General features: G+C 42.3%; 1 protein-coding gene across 1 annotated transcript; it reads left to right on the forward strand.

Annotated features, from left to right (window-relative positions):
• Positions 1 to 2,279: 2,279 nt before the first annotated feature.
• Positions 2,280 to 16,205, forward strand: GPATCH3 (G-patch domain containing 3). Its single transcript, XM_007491380.3, has 7 exons — positions 2,280 to 2,778; positions 6,191 to 6,612; positions 9,109 to 9,283; positions 13,373 to 13,432; positions 14,183 to 14,304; positions 14,408 to 14,535; positions 15,475 to 16,205. Exons 1-7 carry the CDS (start codon positions 2,313 to 2,315, stop codon positions 15,698 to 15,700), a joined length of 1,599 nt encoding a protein of 532 aa, XP_007491442.2. The 5' UTR covers positions 2,280 to 2,312; the 3' UTR covers positions 15,701 to 16,205.
• Positions 16,206 to 16,257: the final 52 nt, after the last annotated feature.

Below are 16,257 nucleotides of genomic sequence, written 5' to 3' on the forward strand. Positions count from 1 at the left end.
AGGTCACAATGCTAAATTATCCTTTACAGTACACAGCCTTTTACCTGGGACTATATTCTTACTACAAATCAAACAGTAATATCTCATAGTTCTAAATTTATAATTTGATCATGCTCCAAGAATTGATGAAGCAATTGATTATTGATTTTTTTTAAACCCTTACCTTCCATCTTGGAGTCAATACTGTGTATTGGCTTCAAGGCAGAAGAGTGGTAAGGGATAGGCAATGGGGGTCAAGTGACTTGCCCAAGGTCACACAGTGGGAAGTGTCTGAGGCCAGATTTGAACCTAGGACCTCCCATCTCTAGGCCTGGCTCTCAATCCACTGAGCTACCCAGATTCCCCCTTGTTTTTTTTTTTAATATAAAAGAGGCCATCTAATTCAACTCCATTTCACAGGTGACTCACAGGTCCATAGAGGATAAGTGTCTTACCAAGGCCACAGAGGTAGTGTCACAAATGGTTGGGAACTCAAGATCTCCTTTAGTGTATTTTCTCCTGTACCTCAGTTATTTCAGATTTTAAGCTGGCTAACTTCAGAGCTACTATTTGTTCTAGTCTTGTATTTCCTAGGCATGTGTCACTCCTTAAAGATAAGCATCACTGACATTTGTTGCTTTCAGATTCTCAAAGCATTTTAGATACATTATCTAATTTGACCCTTCCAATCACCTTTTGAGGTTGCAAGTATTACTCTCATTTATGGATGAGAAAACTGATGCTGAAATCAGTTAAATGAGGACTATGATCAGGACCTTTTGAGTTCAAATTTGAATCTAGGTCTCCCTTGACTCTCAAATCTATCGATCTCTACTCCACCACCTATTTTTGTTTCTTTGGCGTATTTGCTGGTGGGTTGCAAACACTAGGAAAAGTATACCCCAACTCATGCACCCTAACCCCATGTCTCAAACCTTTTTTGTTACTTGTTTGGGCTACATGCTCCATTAAATATCTTTTGCTTATAATTAATGTCTTCCCTGGGCAGCCTACTCAATTCTGGTCTCCAATTTGCTTATCATTTCATTTGATTTCTGGGCTTCTTTTCCAAGTGGGAGATTCTGTCTTTTAAACTGTAATTTTACTTTTGAATTACTTGCATTTCTTTCTCCCATTTTTCTTCACATTGTTTAGCCATCTTTCTTACTTGGTTCTTAAATTCCAACTGGAGTTCCTGGAGATATTTTGGGGGGAAGGTTTAGATGTGTTTGTTTGTCACCCTCTGTAGACTGCTGTTTTTCAACCTAGAAGTTATCCAGGGTCAGAGTCTTTTTCTTTTTTGTTGGTTGTAGATTGGAGTTCTTAGGTGTTAGTGGCCATTGCTGTGTTAGTTTTTTCTTCCCTTCCCAGTCAGAAGTCTGAGTGAGGAGGGGAAACTCTGTGTATTGAGTTACAGAGCGGTTTTTGCTAAGGCTATTTTTCAGTCTCTGCCACATCTGCTGTGGGCAGCCCCTCTCTGTCCTCTTTCTGTACCCAAGTTCTGTGTTCCTCGGCCTCCTGGCGTCCCAAGTCTTGCTGCTCTCAGGGGTAAGTGTGGTGTCCTCAGCTAGCCCCTCAAGAACCTAGATTGTCCCAGCACTCTCTCTGACTCTGGTGTGGTAGGTGGTGAGGGAGAGGGGTGATCAGCTCACATTTTGGTAGGAGTAATTTTACCCCCTTATAGCGTAGAAATGCCCAAAACCTGTCCACCTTCAATGCTGTGCTCTAGGGTAGAGCCCCTTCTCTCATCTGATTTTGATTTTAGTCTTTTTGAGGTGCTTTATTTCCGTAAGTGGTTAGGGAAAAAAAGACCCTTGCTTCTACTCTGTAGCCATCTTAGCCTGGGAGTTGTTGCTATCTGGGCAGCCTGCTCAAAACAAACACATTGGTGGGGGCTCATAATCTCCTTAAAATTGTGCATGGTTGCTGACCCACAAAGGGCTTCAAACCTGGTCTCTCTTCCAAGAAGCCACATGCCAACTGTTCCCTGGGTGCTGGAGTAATAATGAGAATAACAAAACCAATGTGCCCTTTCCCAGTCTGGAGATCCCACTCTCCTGTCTGAAAGGTTTCTTGGTGGGGAGGTTGGGGGTTGCCACTTATGTCAGATTATGACCCTATAAGAGGAAGTTATTTTCCAGAAGTCACAGCACCGGCTCTTGCAATGGGTTTCTTTGACCTCCAGGCGGCGCTGCAATGCAGGCCTTGACCACTTCCAGGCCTGTTGGGGTATGGATCCTCAGAATCACTGGCCAAGAAAGTGACGTAACTGCATTCGCGCAGCTGCATCCTCTCGCGAGAGCTTGAACAGGTATGTCATGTGACCATCCAACATGGCAGCGCCCAGTGCGGCTGAAGTGGCTGACGAGATCGTATCTCCCGTATATCTGGTGGTAAGCGGGATCCCTTCGGGACTACGCTCGGCCCAACTGAGGAACTACTTCAGCCAGTTCCGGGAGCAGCGCGGCAGCGGCGACTCCGGCTTCCTCTGCTTCCACTATCGGCACCGGCCCGAGCGGGCCCTGGCCCCGGAACCAGCCGCGACCCCGATCCCAGTCCCCCAATCCCCGAGCGGAGCGGCTGTGCCCTCCAATCCGCCATCTGTGGCTCCAGCTCGGTCTCCATCTCCTACACCGGCCTCTCCTGCCACCTGCTGCTGCGTGATCTCTGTGCGAGGGCCAGCCCAGGCCCAGCGGCTCCTCCGCATGTACTCGGGCCGCCAGTGGCTCGATTCACAGGGGAACTGGCTGCCTGGGCGCTGCCGTATCCGCAGGCTCCGGCTCCCGGTTCAGGAGGCAGGTGAGGACATTCCCAGGGCTGGGACCTCGGCTCCCCGAATCTATCTATCGAATCTATTAGGAAACATTTGTTAAGCGCCCATTATGTGCCAGGCATTGTGCTACACTGTAGAAATACAAAAAGAGGCTACAGATGGTTCCTGCCCGTCAGGAGCTTACAATTCAATGGTAGATGCAACACATACAGAGCAAGCAATGTACAGGACAACTAGATGATTCAGTGGATAGATTGCTGAGCCTGGAGTCATGAAGACTTGGGTTCAAAAACTGCCTCCAACACTTACTAGCTTGGACAAATCATTTAACCTGTTTACCTAGGTGGCAGCTGGGTGCTCAGTGGATAGGGCATTGAGCCTGGAGTCAGGGAAGACTCTAGTTCAAATATGGCTTTAGATATTTCCTAATTAAATAACCCCTTGGCAAGTGATTTAACTCCTGTTTGCCTTAATCCACTGGAGAAGGAAATGGGAAACCACTCTGGTATCTTTAGCAAAAAAACTTCATGGGTAGTATGATCCACAGCCTTACAAAAAAAGTCAGACAACTGAATAACAACAAAGCTATATACAGGATAAATAGGAAATAATTAACAGAGGGAAGAATTGAGGGTTTGGGAAAGGTTTCCAGTGAAAGATGGAATCTTAGTTGAGAATTAAAGAAATCCAGGGGAGGTCAGAGCAGAGGAAGGAGAACATTCCAGGCATGAGGGATCACCAGAAGTGGGGCTTTCCCCTGAAAGAGGAAGAGGAGAGAAAAATGGAGTCATGGGATCACAGGACCAAGACCTGGCAGGTGGGACTTCAGCTGTCATCTAATGTCATTACTCACATCTCACAGTTAAGGAAATTGAGGTGCAAGGAGAGGGGAAAGGTTCCTACCCAAATGATAAGGGCTAAGCACAATGTGCTTGTTGGTTGGTTGACTACTAAGTGTCCAAGATGAGATTTAACCTTTGGTTTAAAACCCAGTGTTCTGGAGGCAGCTGGGTGGCTCAGTAGATTGAGAGCCAGGACTAGAGCCAGGAGGTCCTGGGTTCAAATTTGACCTCACACTTCATTGCTGTATAACCCTGGACAAGTCACTTCACCCCTATTGCCTAACCCTTATGGCTCTTCTGCCTTAGAACCAATACTTAGTATTGATTCTAAGACAGAAGGTAAGGGTTTAAAAAAACCCAACAACCCAGTGTTCTTCCAACTACAACATACTCCGAAGAAGAACTTTGTGAAGTTGTTAGGTGCCTCCAAAGAACTGCCTAAATACTGACCAGAACCAAAGGCTGAACTGAGATGCTCCATTTGTGTAAATAATTCAACCCTATGTTCCTGGAAACTTAATATCATGGAAGAGAACCAGACCTTGGCACACCAAGAACTAGAGATAAGGAGACAAATTGGACATAAATCTGGTAACCCAATATAGTGCTTATCACTTCTCTAATACCGTAACTAGGGGAAGGGCCAGGAAGAAATGGGGGCTTTATTTGCCACCACTACCCCCAATTTTGATGGGAAAACAGAATTCTAAAGCACTACTAAAAAATGGACTTGCAGGGGGCAGTTAGGTGGCTCAATAGATAGTCAGGCCTAGAGATGAGAGGTCCTGGGTTCAAATCAGATCTCTGATACTTCCTAGATGCATGACCACTTAACCCCTATTACCTAGCCCTTACCACTCCTTTGTCTTGAACCAATACACAATATTGATTCTAAGATGGAAGGTAAGGGTTTTAATTTTTTTAAAAGGGGGAAAAAAAGAGTAACTGACAGAGCTCAAACCTGTTGATGAGTTAGGGAGGTGTCTCACTCAGGCATGTGAAGACTTCCCCAGATGAATGGGGTGATTGAGAACAATTTGTTCTAATATCCATAAAGTCAATGGAAGTGGGCATTGTGAAGCACCTAGAGCTTGATTAGACATTGTAGATGCCAAGGTCATCCACTGCATCCCAGGTCATCACCAGTTCTGACTTTTGTCTGGCTTTTGATGAACTTTGATGACTCCAGAAGAGAGAATGAGGCTGATAACTTTGTACACCTCTCTGCCTCACTTAAATCCAATTTATGCTTGAGTCAAAAGGCATCACCAGCAGTATCATTTTGGTCCTTCTCGAGTTAGGGGTATTTCAGTTACTTTTTTTTTCTTTAATTAAAATCCTTATCTTCCATCTTAGAATCAATTCCATCTTATATTGGTTCCAAGGTAGAAAAGTGTTAAGGCTAGGCATTGGGGGTTAGGTGACTTTCCCAGGGTCATACAACTAGGAAGTGTCTGAGGTCATATTTGAACCAGGACCATCAATTCACTGAACCACCCAGCTGCCCTCCTCTCTCAGCTACTCAACCTGGTTTAGCCCACCCACACAGACAGTTTTCCTGGGGTGCATGCTACAGCCTCTTGGAGCCACAGGTGCTAATCTTTCCTGAATGCCCTGATTGGTAAAGTCAAGCACAGTAACTCCATTCTTCCCACTGAACAGTGCTAGGTAGAAGTACAGAGTCAACTCCAGGCATGAGGATAATTTTAATCCTGGTTTCTTCCTGGCCAAATTAAACCTACTTTATTTTGTATCTCCATGATACATTTACATATGTTTTGTACCACAGGTATCTAGCTCAGTTCTCTTTCTATTCAATAATGGGTTTGATCCAATTTTTGTCTTGTGAGAAAAGTTTATTCAATTGGGAGAACCGAGAAAAAAACTTTTTTACATCATTTGAATCCAGCCTTGTGTGGCTGGGAAGCTGGATTACTTCTACCAGTTTCTTAGAGATTCTTAACTAAGGACTTAGATTATGCTGACTAGAAACCCAATTAGACCCTAAAATTGATGGGAAGAGTGATCTCAAGCAACCCGTATATCTCATCTGAAAACTAGCCTCATACTGGTCAATTCGTTATTGTTTCCATGCTCCTTTGATTATCAAAAGACACCTGGGGGAATGGGACTCTTCTTTTTCTAATTTCAAGGAACTGCACATGTTCACTCTCCTGTCCATTTGGAGAGTCCTTAATTTTTCCTCCACTTAGAAATTAGATTGATGTATCCTAGTTGAGTATTGTTTCCTTTTAATTAATTGGTCTTATTTGATTGTCTTTATTTTATAAAAGTGTGTCCTTTCTTGTGTTCAGGGTCCAGCCCTAAACTGAAGAAAGGGCCTAGTCCCTATCTGTTATGCAGTTGGTTATATATTGCTTGATAAATCAAAGAGCTCAAACATTTGTTTCTCAGTTATTTAATCTTCTACCTGAAACACTTATGACAGCATATTACTTGTAGAGAGAATCTGGCTGAGGTGTTTAAAATCAGTCTATGTTCTATGAACTATGGGGTTATAAACTATTTCTGTCCTGTCCATACATGATTATTGAACATATTCTATTTCAAGATTTTTTTCTTATCTTTTTTAAAGGTGTAGATCCCTTTCCCTTCAAGACCCGGAAGGAGCTGCATAGGAAGAAGGCCTTGAGTGAAGCATTCACCCTAACTGACCTTAGGCAGTTGCCAGAACTGAATCCTCCAGCCCTGATGCCCAATGGGAATGTGGGTACCCCAATGCATATCTTCTTAGAGTTGATCCGAACCTGTCGGCTCCCCCCTCGGATCATTACCCAGCTGCAGCTACAGTTCCCCAAAACAGGCTCCTCCCGTCGATATGGCAATGTGCCCTTTGAGTATGAAGACTCAGAGATTATCGAGCAGGAAGAACTTGTCTACACAGCCCAGGGGGAAGAGATCCCAGAAACACCTCGAGGAGCTTTTCCCACAACTATCCCAACTGGAATCCAAGAAGAGCTGAAAGAAGACAAAGAGGAAGAGTCTCATTCAGATGATGTGAGTTCAATGTCATTGTTATGTTTGGCCTTAACACTAAGAGGCTTGGTCATTTATTATTATTAGTTGTTGATGTTCAGTCATTCATTTGTGTCCAACTCTTCATGGCCCTATGAACCATAGCTATCCATGGGGTTTTCTTGGCAAGAACACTGGAGTGATTTGCCATTTCCTTCTCCAGTATATCCAGTGAATCCTTTTGTTAGGTAATCAGAGGTTAAGTGACTTGCCAGTCATACAGCTAGAAAGTATCTGAAAGTATTTGAACATCAAAATATCAAAGGTATTTGAACTCAGGTCTTTCTGATTCCAGGCCTGGTTCTCTCTGCACTGAGCCACCTACTTGCTGCCTTTATCATTAGTTACTGTTATTAATAATAGTATTTTGTTCTGTTGTAGCACTTTGTAAAGTACAAAGTGCTTTCATATATGTTCTCTGATTTAAGCTTCACAGCTGTCCTGGATCAACAGTACAAGCAAAAATATTCTAATTTTATGTTGGTGGAGCCAGGCCTTTGAATTCCCAAAAGATCTTCCTACTATAACAAGTTGCCCAACCTATCACGGTTCTGGATTTCTAGTAATAATAATAGGTGATATGCACATAGCACTTTTAAGATTTGAGCCTTCCAACAATCCTCTGAAGTAGTTACTACAATATTATCAGTTCCATATTACTAATGAAGGAATTTAGGCCCTAGGAGGTTGTGAATTTCCTCTTGTAACCTAGGCTGTAAGTGCCAGAGGTAGGTAGGGATTTGAATCCAGCTTTCCTGACTACCAAGCCCCTTTTCTTCTATACCACACTATCCTTCAAGATTCCTGTCTTTTCTTCCACCATACTTTACTTTTCCAGAAGGAGAGTAAAGGGAAACTGATTTTAATTTGGTGACTCAAGAAAAGATAAAAGAACCATGAACTTCTAGTCTACCTGATGAGACAGAACCAGCATATAGGAAGCAGAGACCAATTACTGTCTTTGTTTGAACCTATCCTCCAAAGAGACCTTGAAAAGAAAAATAAATATAGGAAACACTAAAAAATAATGTCCATTATAGGCTGGATTGTTCATATTCACATCACAGAACTGGAAGGGAAGGGCTCAGAGGTCGGAGAGGTACTTGGATCATGATTTATCAGTTATAGCAGAACCATTCCCAGGGCAGCTGGGTAGCTCAGTGGATTGAGAGCCAGGCCTAGAGATGGGAGGTCCTAGGTTCAAATCTGGCCTCAGACACTTCACAGCTATATGACCCTGGGCAAGTCACTTGACCCCCATTGCCTAGCTCTTACCACTCTTCTGCCTTGGAACCAATACACAGTATTGATTCCAAGATGGAAGATAAGGGTTAAAAAAAAAAAGAACCATTCCCAGGGACAAGACATATACTTCTGCTTGAAAATTCCAGTAATAGATAATAGATTGGGAACTTTCTACTTCCAGAGATAGTATATTTCCGTTTGAAACAAATTCTGATTGTTGGGAAGCTTTCCCTGGCAACAAACCTAAATTTGCCCCTTTATAGCACCATCCATTGCTCCTAGGTCTGCCCCTGGGGTCAAGCAGAACAAGGCTGATTGACGTCTCTTCTGAGTGATAATAAAGATAACAGTCACATATTCCCCAAGGCTGATTTGGGCAAGCATTCCAGGTTTGGTCCAGTGTTCCATTTATAGTAATAGTGAGTTTGGGCACAAGGAAACCAGGGAGAGTTCAGAGTAGACTAGCATGCTGAAGGAAGGAAGGCTTTAGCTCAGAGAAGAGGAGGCAGGTGGTATCTCAGAGGCTTTCAAAGGAGAAAATGTGTTGGAAGCACATGGCAAAATTTAAAATTAAACTTAAATTTAAACAAAATTAAAATTAAAGCATATATATATGCTTTAAATATAAATATACATATATAGTCATTTCATGTCAGGCATGATTATGATTTAAAAAGGTTGGGGAAGAATTAAATAAGGGAAGGGAGAAATAAATAAATAACCTAAACAATGACCTGGAAGTGAGAATGAGATTGGTATGTGTAGGAAATAGTATAAGGCCAGCCTGGCCAAAATGGGAGAATTAATAATAATAATAGTATATCTGTAGCACTGTAAGGTTCACAAAATATACTCTTCATAATCACCTGTAAGGTGGGTAATATAAATACTATGGTCCTTGACAGAGAAAGAAACTGAAACTGAGTAGTTAAATGACTTATCTAAGGTAATATAGTTATTAATGTTAGAACCAGGATTTGAAGCCAAATCTTTTGATTCTGAGGCCATCACTCTTTCTGCTTTACTGTATTGCCTCCCTCAGGTAACTCACAGGTATCAAGAGGGACAGGGTAGTCAGATATTCCTACCTCCTGAGCAGTTGTCCCTCTTGAGAGAAGCTTAGGGGTGTGGGACCAGCCTTTCATGGCCTTGGTCTGTTTTTCCTACTGTTGGGGGGGGGGGGTGCCCTATGGCCAGAAGAGCAGTTCTACCCTCCCTTTGCCTCTTTTACAGGACAATGACACGTGTGAGGAGTGGGAGCGGCACGAAGCATTACATGAGGACGTAACAGGCCAGGAGCGCACATCGGAGCGACTCTTTGAGGAGGAGATAGAGCTCAAATGGGAGAAGGGTGGCTCTGGGCTCGTGTTTTACACAGATGCTCAGTATTGGCAGGAAGAGGAAGGAGGTAATGAAGATCACAGCTTACATTTCTTTAGTGCTTTGGAGTTTGCAGAGGGGCTCGATGTCCATTCCCTCATCTGACTCTCATACTACCACTTTTGTGGGGAAAGCAGAGCAAATGTGATCATTCCTGTTGCCCAGGTGAGGGAATGGGGGAATCTGCAGAGGAGCAGTCCATGGTCACATAACTATGAAGTAGAGTGGGTCTGAAACACAAGGTTTCTGGCCACAGAGATAGTGTTCTTTCTCTGTGCACGGGATGTAATTACACCTAGGGTTAGGGTGGCAGAGGAATGTGTCTATGGGACACCCATGAGCATAAGCTTTACTACCTAATTCTCCCTGGGATTCTGTTTCACACATTTCCATCACACTTTCAACTACCAGGTGAGATTGGTTATTTTTGTTTTACTGTGCTAGGATTAAAATTCTTTGGAGACCATGAAATGATTTATAATTATTGATTAAATAGTGAAAGTAGGTTGGAGAAAGAAAAGGCATATAATCACATGGCCAGTCAGTCACCTAGCTAATGTGAGGTTGCTGCTCACCTATGTCCTGTTCACTACTGCTGCTTCCTAGCAGAAACTGCAAACTTCCTTGATCCATAATTTATAACCCCAGTGAAGTCACTTTTCTTGGGTCTCCTTGGTTGGACAGACTTGACCTTAGTCTGGGTCAGACGCCAGTCTTCTGGACACCAGGAGTTGTGTGGGAAAAGAGGCAAGTGTCTTCCTTATACAGACAAGCCTCAGGCCTTGTTCCCAACCTAGTCAAAGAGTGAGGGTTAGACCAAAATGGATTTTCAGAACTTTCCCTTCAGAAAGGAAAAAGGGATACAGATATATGTTAAAATTCACACGTTTTAAATTTTGTTTTGACATGGTATGATAGTCTTGAATACCACTAAACAAAAGTTTAAAATTCCATTTTGGATATCACTTATATGGGCAAACTCCCTTCATTAGTGCAAATAGGCATCTCTTTGGTAACATATTCTTTCAAAAGTGGGGGAGGGGGAGACATTCTGAGGGCCTCTTTCTCATTTAATTCTCTCTATGACCTCTAATAACATAAGAGTTCTGAGGCAACACTTAATATTACTGTGAAAAGGATTTTTTTATTCCCTTTGTCCATTTTAAGTTAATCATTCAAGAACTTAAAGTACCCCTACTTAGTAAGAGCCTTTTACTAGAAAAAAGTTCACACCCCCAAAGACCATAAGCACTACCCCCTGGGCAGTACCAGGCAAATTGGGAGGCTGTGATTGGTTCCTGTGTAGTGGGAGAGAGAGGAAGTGATGTGGAGGAACTGTTCATAAAAAGCCAACCTAAGGCCTCCTGAAGATGCATTTTCAGGAGGAATTTGGCAGAAAAGTAGGCTTTTTCTTCAAGAGGCACTTTACAAAGATCCATTCTTTGGCATTGGTGAGTCAGGCTGAAGAAGCATTCTGTGCTACATAGATTCGGTGTTATGATTCGAACTGAAGGAGAGGCTTACTATAGTGAGATCCTTGTTGAAGAGGCTAGGACTTCCATGTGGAGATCAGAACTTTGTTGGGGAGTGAGCTGAATTTCTTCAGATAGGAGCTCTAAGGTGGTAAGCTAGGAAATGTTTTCTACTTCCTTCATACATTTCCCTCCTTTTACTATATTTATATTAAATTATTAAAAGCTACTAATAGTCTACTGACTCATAGTTTAATTTTAACTTTTAGAAATGGCAACCACAATAATTATTTTTAACTCATAAATTTAGACAAACCATTTTAACCCTTACACCACCTTTCTTATTAGGCTGCAAACACTTGATCTTTGCTGTCCCTTCAGATTTCTCACCCTCATTTGCCTTTTTATGTTTTTCTTGGCTCTTATGTTTCTATGAAGCTCTGGTCTTTTTAGGAATTCTTGGAAGTCTTCTATGTCATTAAAGATTCACTTTTTCCCCCGTAGGATTATATGCAATTTTTATGGGCAAATTATTCTTGGTTGTAAACTGTTATTTTTTGCCTTTCAGAACACCTTATTCCAAGATCTCTACTTCATTATAGAGGTAGCTGCTAAGTCTTGTGTGATTCTGATTGTAGGTCCTTGATACTTGAGGCCACTAGCAGTATTTTTATTTTGATCTGGAAACTGGATTTTAACTATGATGTTCCTGGAAATTTTCCTATGGGGGTTTTCTTTCAGAAGACAGTTTTATTTTTATTTTGCTCTTTGGTTCTAATAGATCTGGGCAGTTTTCTTTCATGATTTCTTGAAGATTATATCCAGAATGTTAGGGAGTCACAGTTTTGTGATAGTCCAGTGATTCCTAAATTCTCTCTTGATCTGCTTCCAGGTAGATTGTTATTGATATGAATTAAACGCCTTACATTTTCTTCTATTTTTTTCAGTCTTTTGACTTTAATATTTCTTATTGTCCCAGGGAGTCATCAACTTCTCTTTGGTTCATTCTAATTTTCAAGAAGTCTGTTACTTGAATGAGGTTTTATACCTCTTGGACTAAGAAGTTAATTCCCCTTTTAAGTATTTCTTCTTTCATTCCTCTTCCATTTCTTTCCTCTAGTATTTTTTCATTTCATTTGTAGAATCATTTTATTTCTTCAGGGAAAAAAAAAACAACTCATCTCATTTCTCAGAAGAATTCTAATTCATCTTGTACCTGGACTTTTTTCTTTGAGATTCTGCTTGTAGATGTTTTGGGGCCTTCTCCTTCTGGGTTTATGTTTTGGACATCTCTGTCTCCATTATAGCTCCTTAATGTGGAAATCTTTTTTGTTTGTTTATTAACCTTATTTGCTGAATTGAGAGTTTGTAGCAAGGCCTTGGTCTTTGAGGGGATGAAGGGAATGTCTAAGCCAGATATGGAGTTAGCTTTGTATTTTCAGATCCTGGTGCTGCATTCTATGAATATTGAGGGTTAGCTCCCCAATACTCTTAGGGTCAGCTAAGTACAAGGACCTCTCTATCCACTATACTACACTGCAACCTTTTAACTATAATTTGTTATCTGTGCTCTGGCTTTAACAAATTAGTATCAATATTGCCCTCTAGATTTGACCAACATTTTGTTGCCATTTTAATGATGTTTTTTAATTTCCATTGTCACATAAGCATTTCTATTCTCTTGGTCCTGCTTTTGTCTTTCTGTATCACTTGCCTATTCTCAAATTGTTGAGCATGGGGGCAGCTGGGTAGCTCAGTGGATTGAGAGCCAGGCCTAGAGATGGGAGGTCCTAGATTCAAATCTGGCCTCAGACACTTCCCAGCTGTGTGACCCTGGGCAAGTCATTTGACCCCTATTGCCTAGCCCTTACCACTCTTCTGCCTTGGAGCAGACAGAAGGTAAGGGTTTTAAAAAAAGAAAAAAAAATCAAATTGTTGAGCATGTGATTTGTCTTCAATTTTTTGCAAAAAGGAAAAAAATGCCAACTTGCAAAAATCAAATGAAAAATGCTTCAAGTCTATAATAATAAGAGAAATACAAATTAAAACAGCCTTTTGGTTTCAACTCGTGCCCATCAGATTGGCAACAATGACAGAAAACAAAACAAGAAAATGTTGGAGGGGCTTATAGGAAGCTAGGCACAGTGTTGATAGAACTGAATTGTTTCTGTTTTCCAACCATTCTGGAAAACCATTGAAAGTTATTTGAGAAGTCACTAAAGTCTTTGATTCAGCAATTCTACTTCTAGGCATATACCCCAAGAAAGGCAAAGACAGAAGAAAAGGCCCCATAGATACCAAAATATTCACAACAGCTCTTTTGTGTAACAAAGTAAAAATCAACTGAATTCCTTCAGTTGAGGAATGTCAGAACAAATCTTAGTGCATGGATATAATGCATCATTATTGCTCTGTGAAAACAAGAAATATGAAGGCCTGGGTTCAAAATGAAGCAAGTAGAACCAGGAAAGCAATGTGCATTCCCCACAGTATATAACTTACATCAGGGCAACTGGTAGTCTTGACTCCAGAGGACCAGTCGGGAAACATGCTTCCCTTTCTTTGGTAGAGAGGTAATTGGCTGAAGGTGTGGAATGAGGTATATGCTCCTGGACATATTATTAATCTGTTTCTTGTCCCTACAGATTTTGATGAACAAACAGCAGATGATTGGGATGTGGATATGAGCATATACTATGATCGAGGTAATTGACCAGGTAGAGGTCTGGGGTACAAATGGCCTACATTCTTGGGTGACCTAAAGTCCTTCTTGCCCTCCTCCCCCCCATCCAATTTCCTGCTCTATGTAGTGTGGGATGGGACCAGGGAGAGAGTAATAGAATGAGTCTGGACCTGGAAACTGTCCCTTTCCTTCCATGGTTTGATGAATAATGTAGCGAGGGTTCTCTTTTTTTCTGATTTACTTGGTTCTTAATCTTTCTGTTTCTAAACAGAAGGAAGAGAAATGGTACCCAAATTTCAGTCTGATAGTGTAGCAATTATCCCATCTTTAGGAATTACCCTAGATTGAGGATTAGACACAATCCTTCCCCTAAAAAAGCCCTTAGTTTGATAGAGCCATTCCCCTGCTGGTACATTCTGATCTAGTCACAGATATAGTCACTCCCTTAAGGGAGGCCAAGTCTTATAGAAAAACACAACTTCTATTCTTAGGAAGCCCATATAGTTTAAGACGTATACATAACCCGTTATTTTGTATAGCCTGGGCTGAAAGGGAAAGAAGTAAGGGATTTCCTGTACTCGGGAACCCCCTGGAGCAATAGAAACCAAGACAAGAAAATCCTGGCCCTGACCAATTGCTATTGAAGCCCTCAGGGGCTTGTCTTGTGTGCCCTTGTTGACAATATTTGCCTTTTCTGAGCTGAACTGAATATACCCTTCACTAGAACTTTAGCCTATTCCTAAACTGGGCTCTGGCTTCTCTGGCTTCTCAGATTGTGGAGACAAGGATGCACGTGATTCAGTCCAGATGCGCTTGGAAAGGAGACTCCGTGATGGTCTGGAGGATGTCTCTGTGGTCAGCCACCACGTTGGCACCTTTGAACGTCACACAAAGGTGAACCTGATGTTTAGCACACAACTTAAGCCCCTCCTTCACTTTCCACTTCCCCATTTATGGCTGGGAATCCCATACTTGACTCCTGTTCATTTCTCTCCAGGGTATTGGAAGGAAGGTGATGGAGCGACAAGGCTGGGCTGAGGGGCAGGGCCTGGGCAGTAGTTGCTCAGGAGTAGCTGAGGCCCTGGACAATGATGGGCAGAACCCCAGGTGTAAACGTGGATTAGGGTAAGTATGGGCCCTTCTTTGCAGCAAAGCCAGCTTCCAGCCTTCATAGCTGTGAGAATTCCCCCTCTTCCCATCAAGCTTTTCTGGGGAATCATGGCCCTGATTTGGGAGCTAGGAAGCTAAATAGCTAGTGGGCTTCCTTGTCTAGAAGGGTTCCTATAGTTTCTAGATAGATTTGAAAAGATAAAGATAAGCAATTATAGTGTCAGGGTGAATGTATGGATGCTCTCAAACATTGGCTGTGGTCCTGGCACAAAGGGTCACCTTGCTACCTCCATCCTGGTCCAGGCAGAGGCCCTGGGCCTAAGGGGCTTTAGGGAGGAAAGGACCAGAGGCCCCTTTGCTCCCTTTAAGCCCTCTCTAATGAGCTCGTCATGATGGCAGCAGGTCCTCATTCAATTAGGGAATAAGAGGCCATAGTGAAAACACCACTAAACTTGGAGTCACTTGACCTAGACTTGAGTTCTGGCTCTTTGACCTCCTGGAAGTCAACTTCTCAAGGTCTATTTTCTCATTTGTAAAATACTTGCTTTGCCTGCCTTGTAGAGAAAATTGTGGAGAAAATAGAAATGTGTACTCTTATTTTTATCAATTCATCTTTTTTGAGGCAGTTCAGTTTTAGGGAGAAAGTCCTGGGATCAAGTTATGTTGCTGCTTTTCTTTACTATTTCATGTTCTAGAGGCTACTGTGGTATTGCCTTTTGTAAGGGAATACAAGTGTGGGAATATTGGCTTATCTTGTATGATCTCACTGACAGCCCCTTCAGGGAACTGTCAGGAGCACAGATGACAAAGATTTGTCCACATGATTTTGATTTATTCTGTTATACTGTTGACTTTAAGTCAAATGTTGGGGGTTCTTCCCACATCCCTCTACTTAGAAACTACCATATTCTCTAGTTTCATGATAACAGACCCAAGGATCTCCATCTTTCTTAGATACCATGGAGAGAAACTGCAGTCTTTTGGACAGCCAAAAAGACCACGTGGGACCAGCCTGGGACTCATCTCCACCATCTATGATGAACCCCTTGTTCAGGACCAGGGTGACCTCCTGCTTCGACGCCAGCCACCTACTAGTCTGAAATTCCGGGCAGATATGGCCTTTGTGAGAGGCACAGACACAGACAGCTTTTCCTGCCAGAACTCACCAGAGCCTGAGTGATAAAGATAGGAACTCCTTGTATGGGTTTGGGGGATCATAAGATTTCCCTAACCTTTTGTTCTAGGAGCCAAAGTGGGTGGCTGGCTTTAGGACTCAGACTTTCCTAGAGAAGAAAATTGCCTAGAGACCTGGGGCCACTCAGTTCTCTCACTTCTCTTTCTTCCCATATTCTACCTCAGGACCAGCAATGTATGTCATTTGGGCCTGGTGGGCTCTATTTATTGATTTCAAACTTATTTATCTCAAGACCATATTATTTTGGCCTTGGCTCTTCCCTAGAACGTTGGTGTCAGTTTTTGCCTTGTCCCTAACATGGCCCTCTGAAGCACAGCCTCATTGGCCAAGAGCAGGCCATCTTCTCCCTTGAGATTTCCTGCACAGCAACACCTGTGCTGGCCAGCTAACAGGGGAGAGGATCTAGAAGAGCAGCCCAAGCCCAGTCCACTTGCTCCCTTCTGTGAAGGGCAGACAGACCCATAACAGAATAAAGTTTTTGTTTATATAACCAAGTTGTTTTTCATCCTTGAAAAGGAACTTATCAATCTTCTCCTCCTCCA

The sequence above is a fragment of the Monodelphis domestica genome, chromosome 4 (assembly GCF_027887165.1).
Source record: "Monodelphis domestica isolate mMonDom1 chromosome 4, mMonDom1.pri, whole genome shotgun sequence".
Classification (NCBI taxonomy): domain Eukaryota; kingdom Metazoa; phylum Chordata; class Mammalia; order Didelphimorphia; family Didelphidae; genus Monodelphis; species Monodelphis domestica.

Excerpts from the sequence above, each read along its gene's own strand:
- GPATCH3 (XM_007491380.3), top strand. The coding sequence starts at position 2,313 with ATGGCAGCGCCCAGTGCGGCTGAAGTGGCTGACGAGATCGTATCTCCC. Across the intron at positions 14,305-14,407 it reads CCTTTGAACGTCACACAAAG|GGTATTGGAAGGAAGGTGAT; the intron begins GTGAACCTGATG and ends ATTTCTCTCCAG. Across the intron at positions 14,536-15,474 it reads AGGTGTAAACGTGGATTAGG|ATACCATGGAGAGAAACTGC; the intron begins GTAAGTATGGGC and ends CATCTTTCTTAG.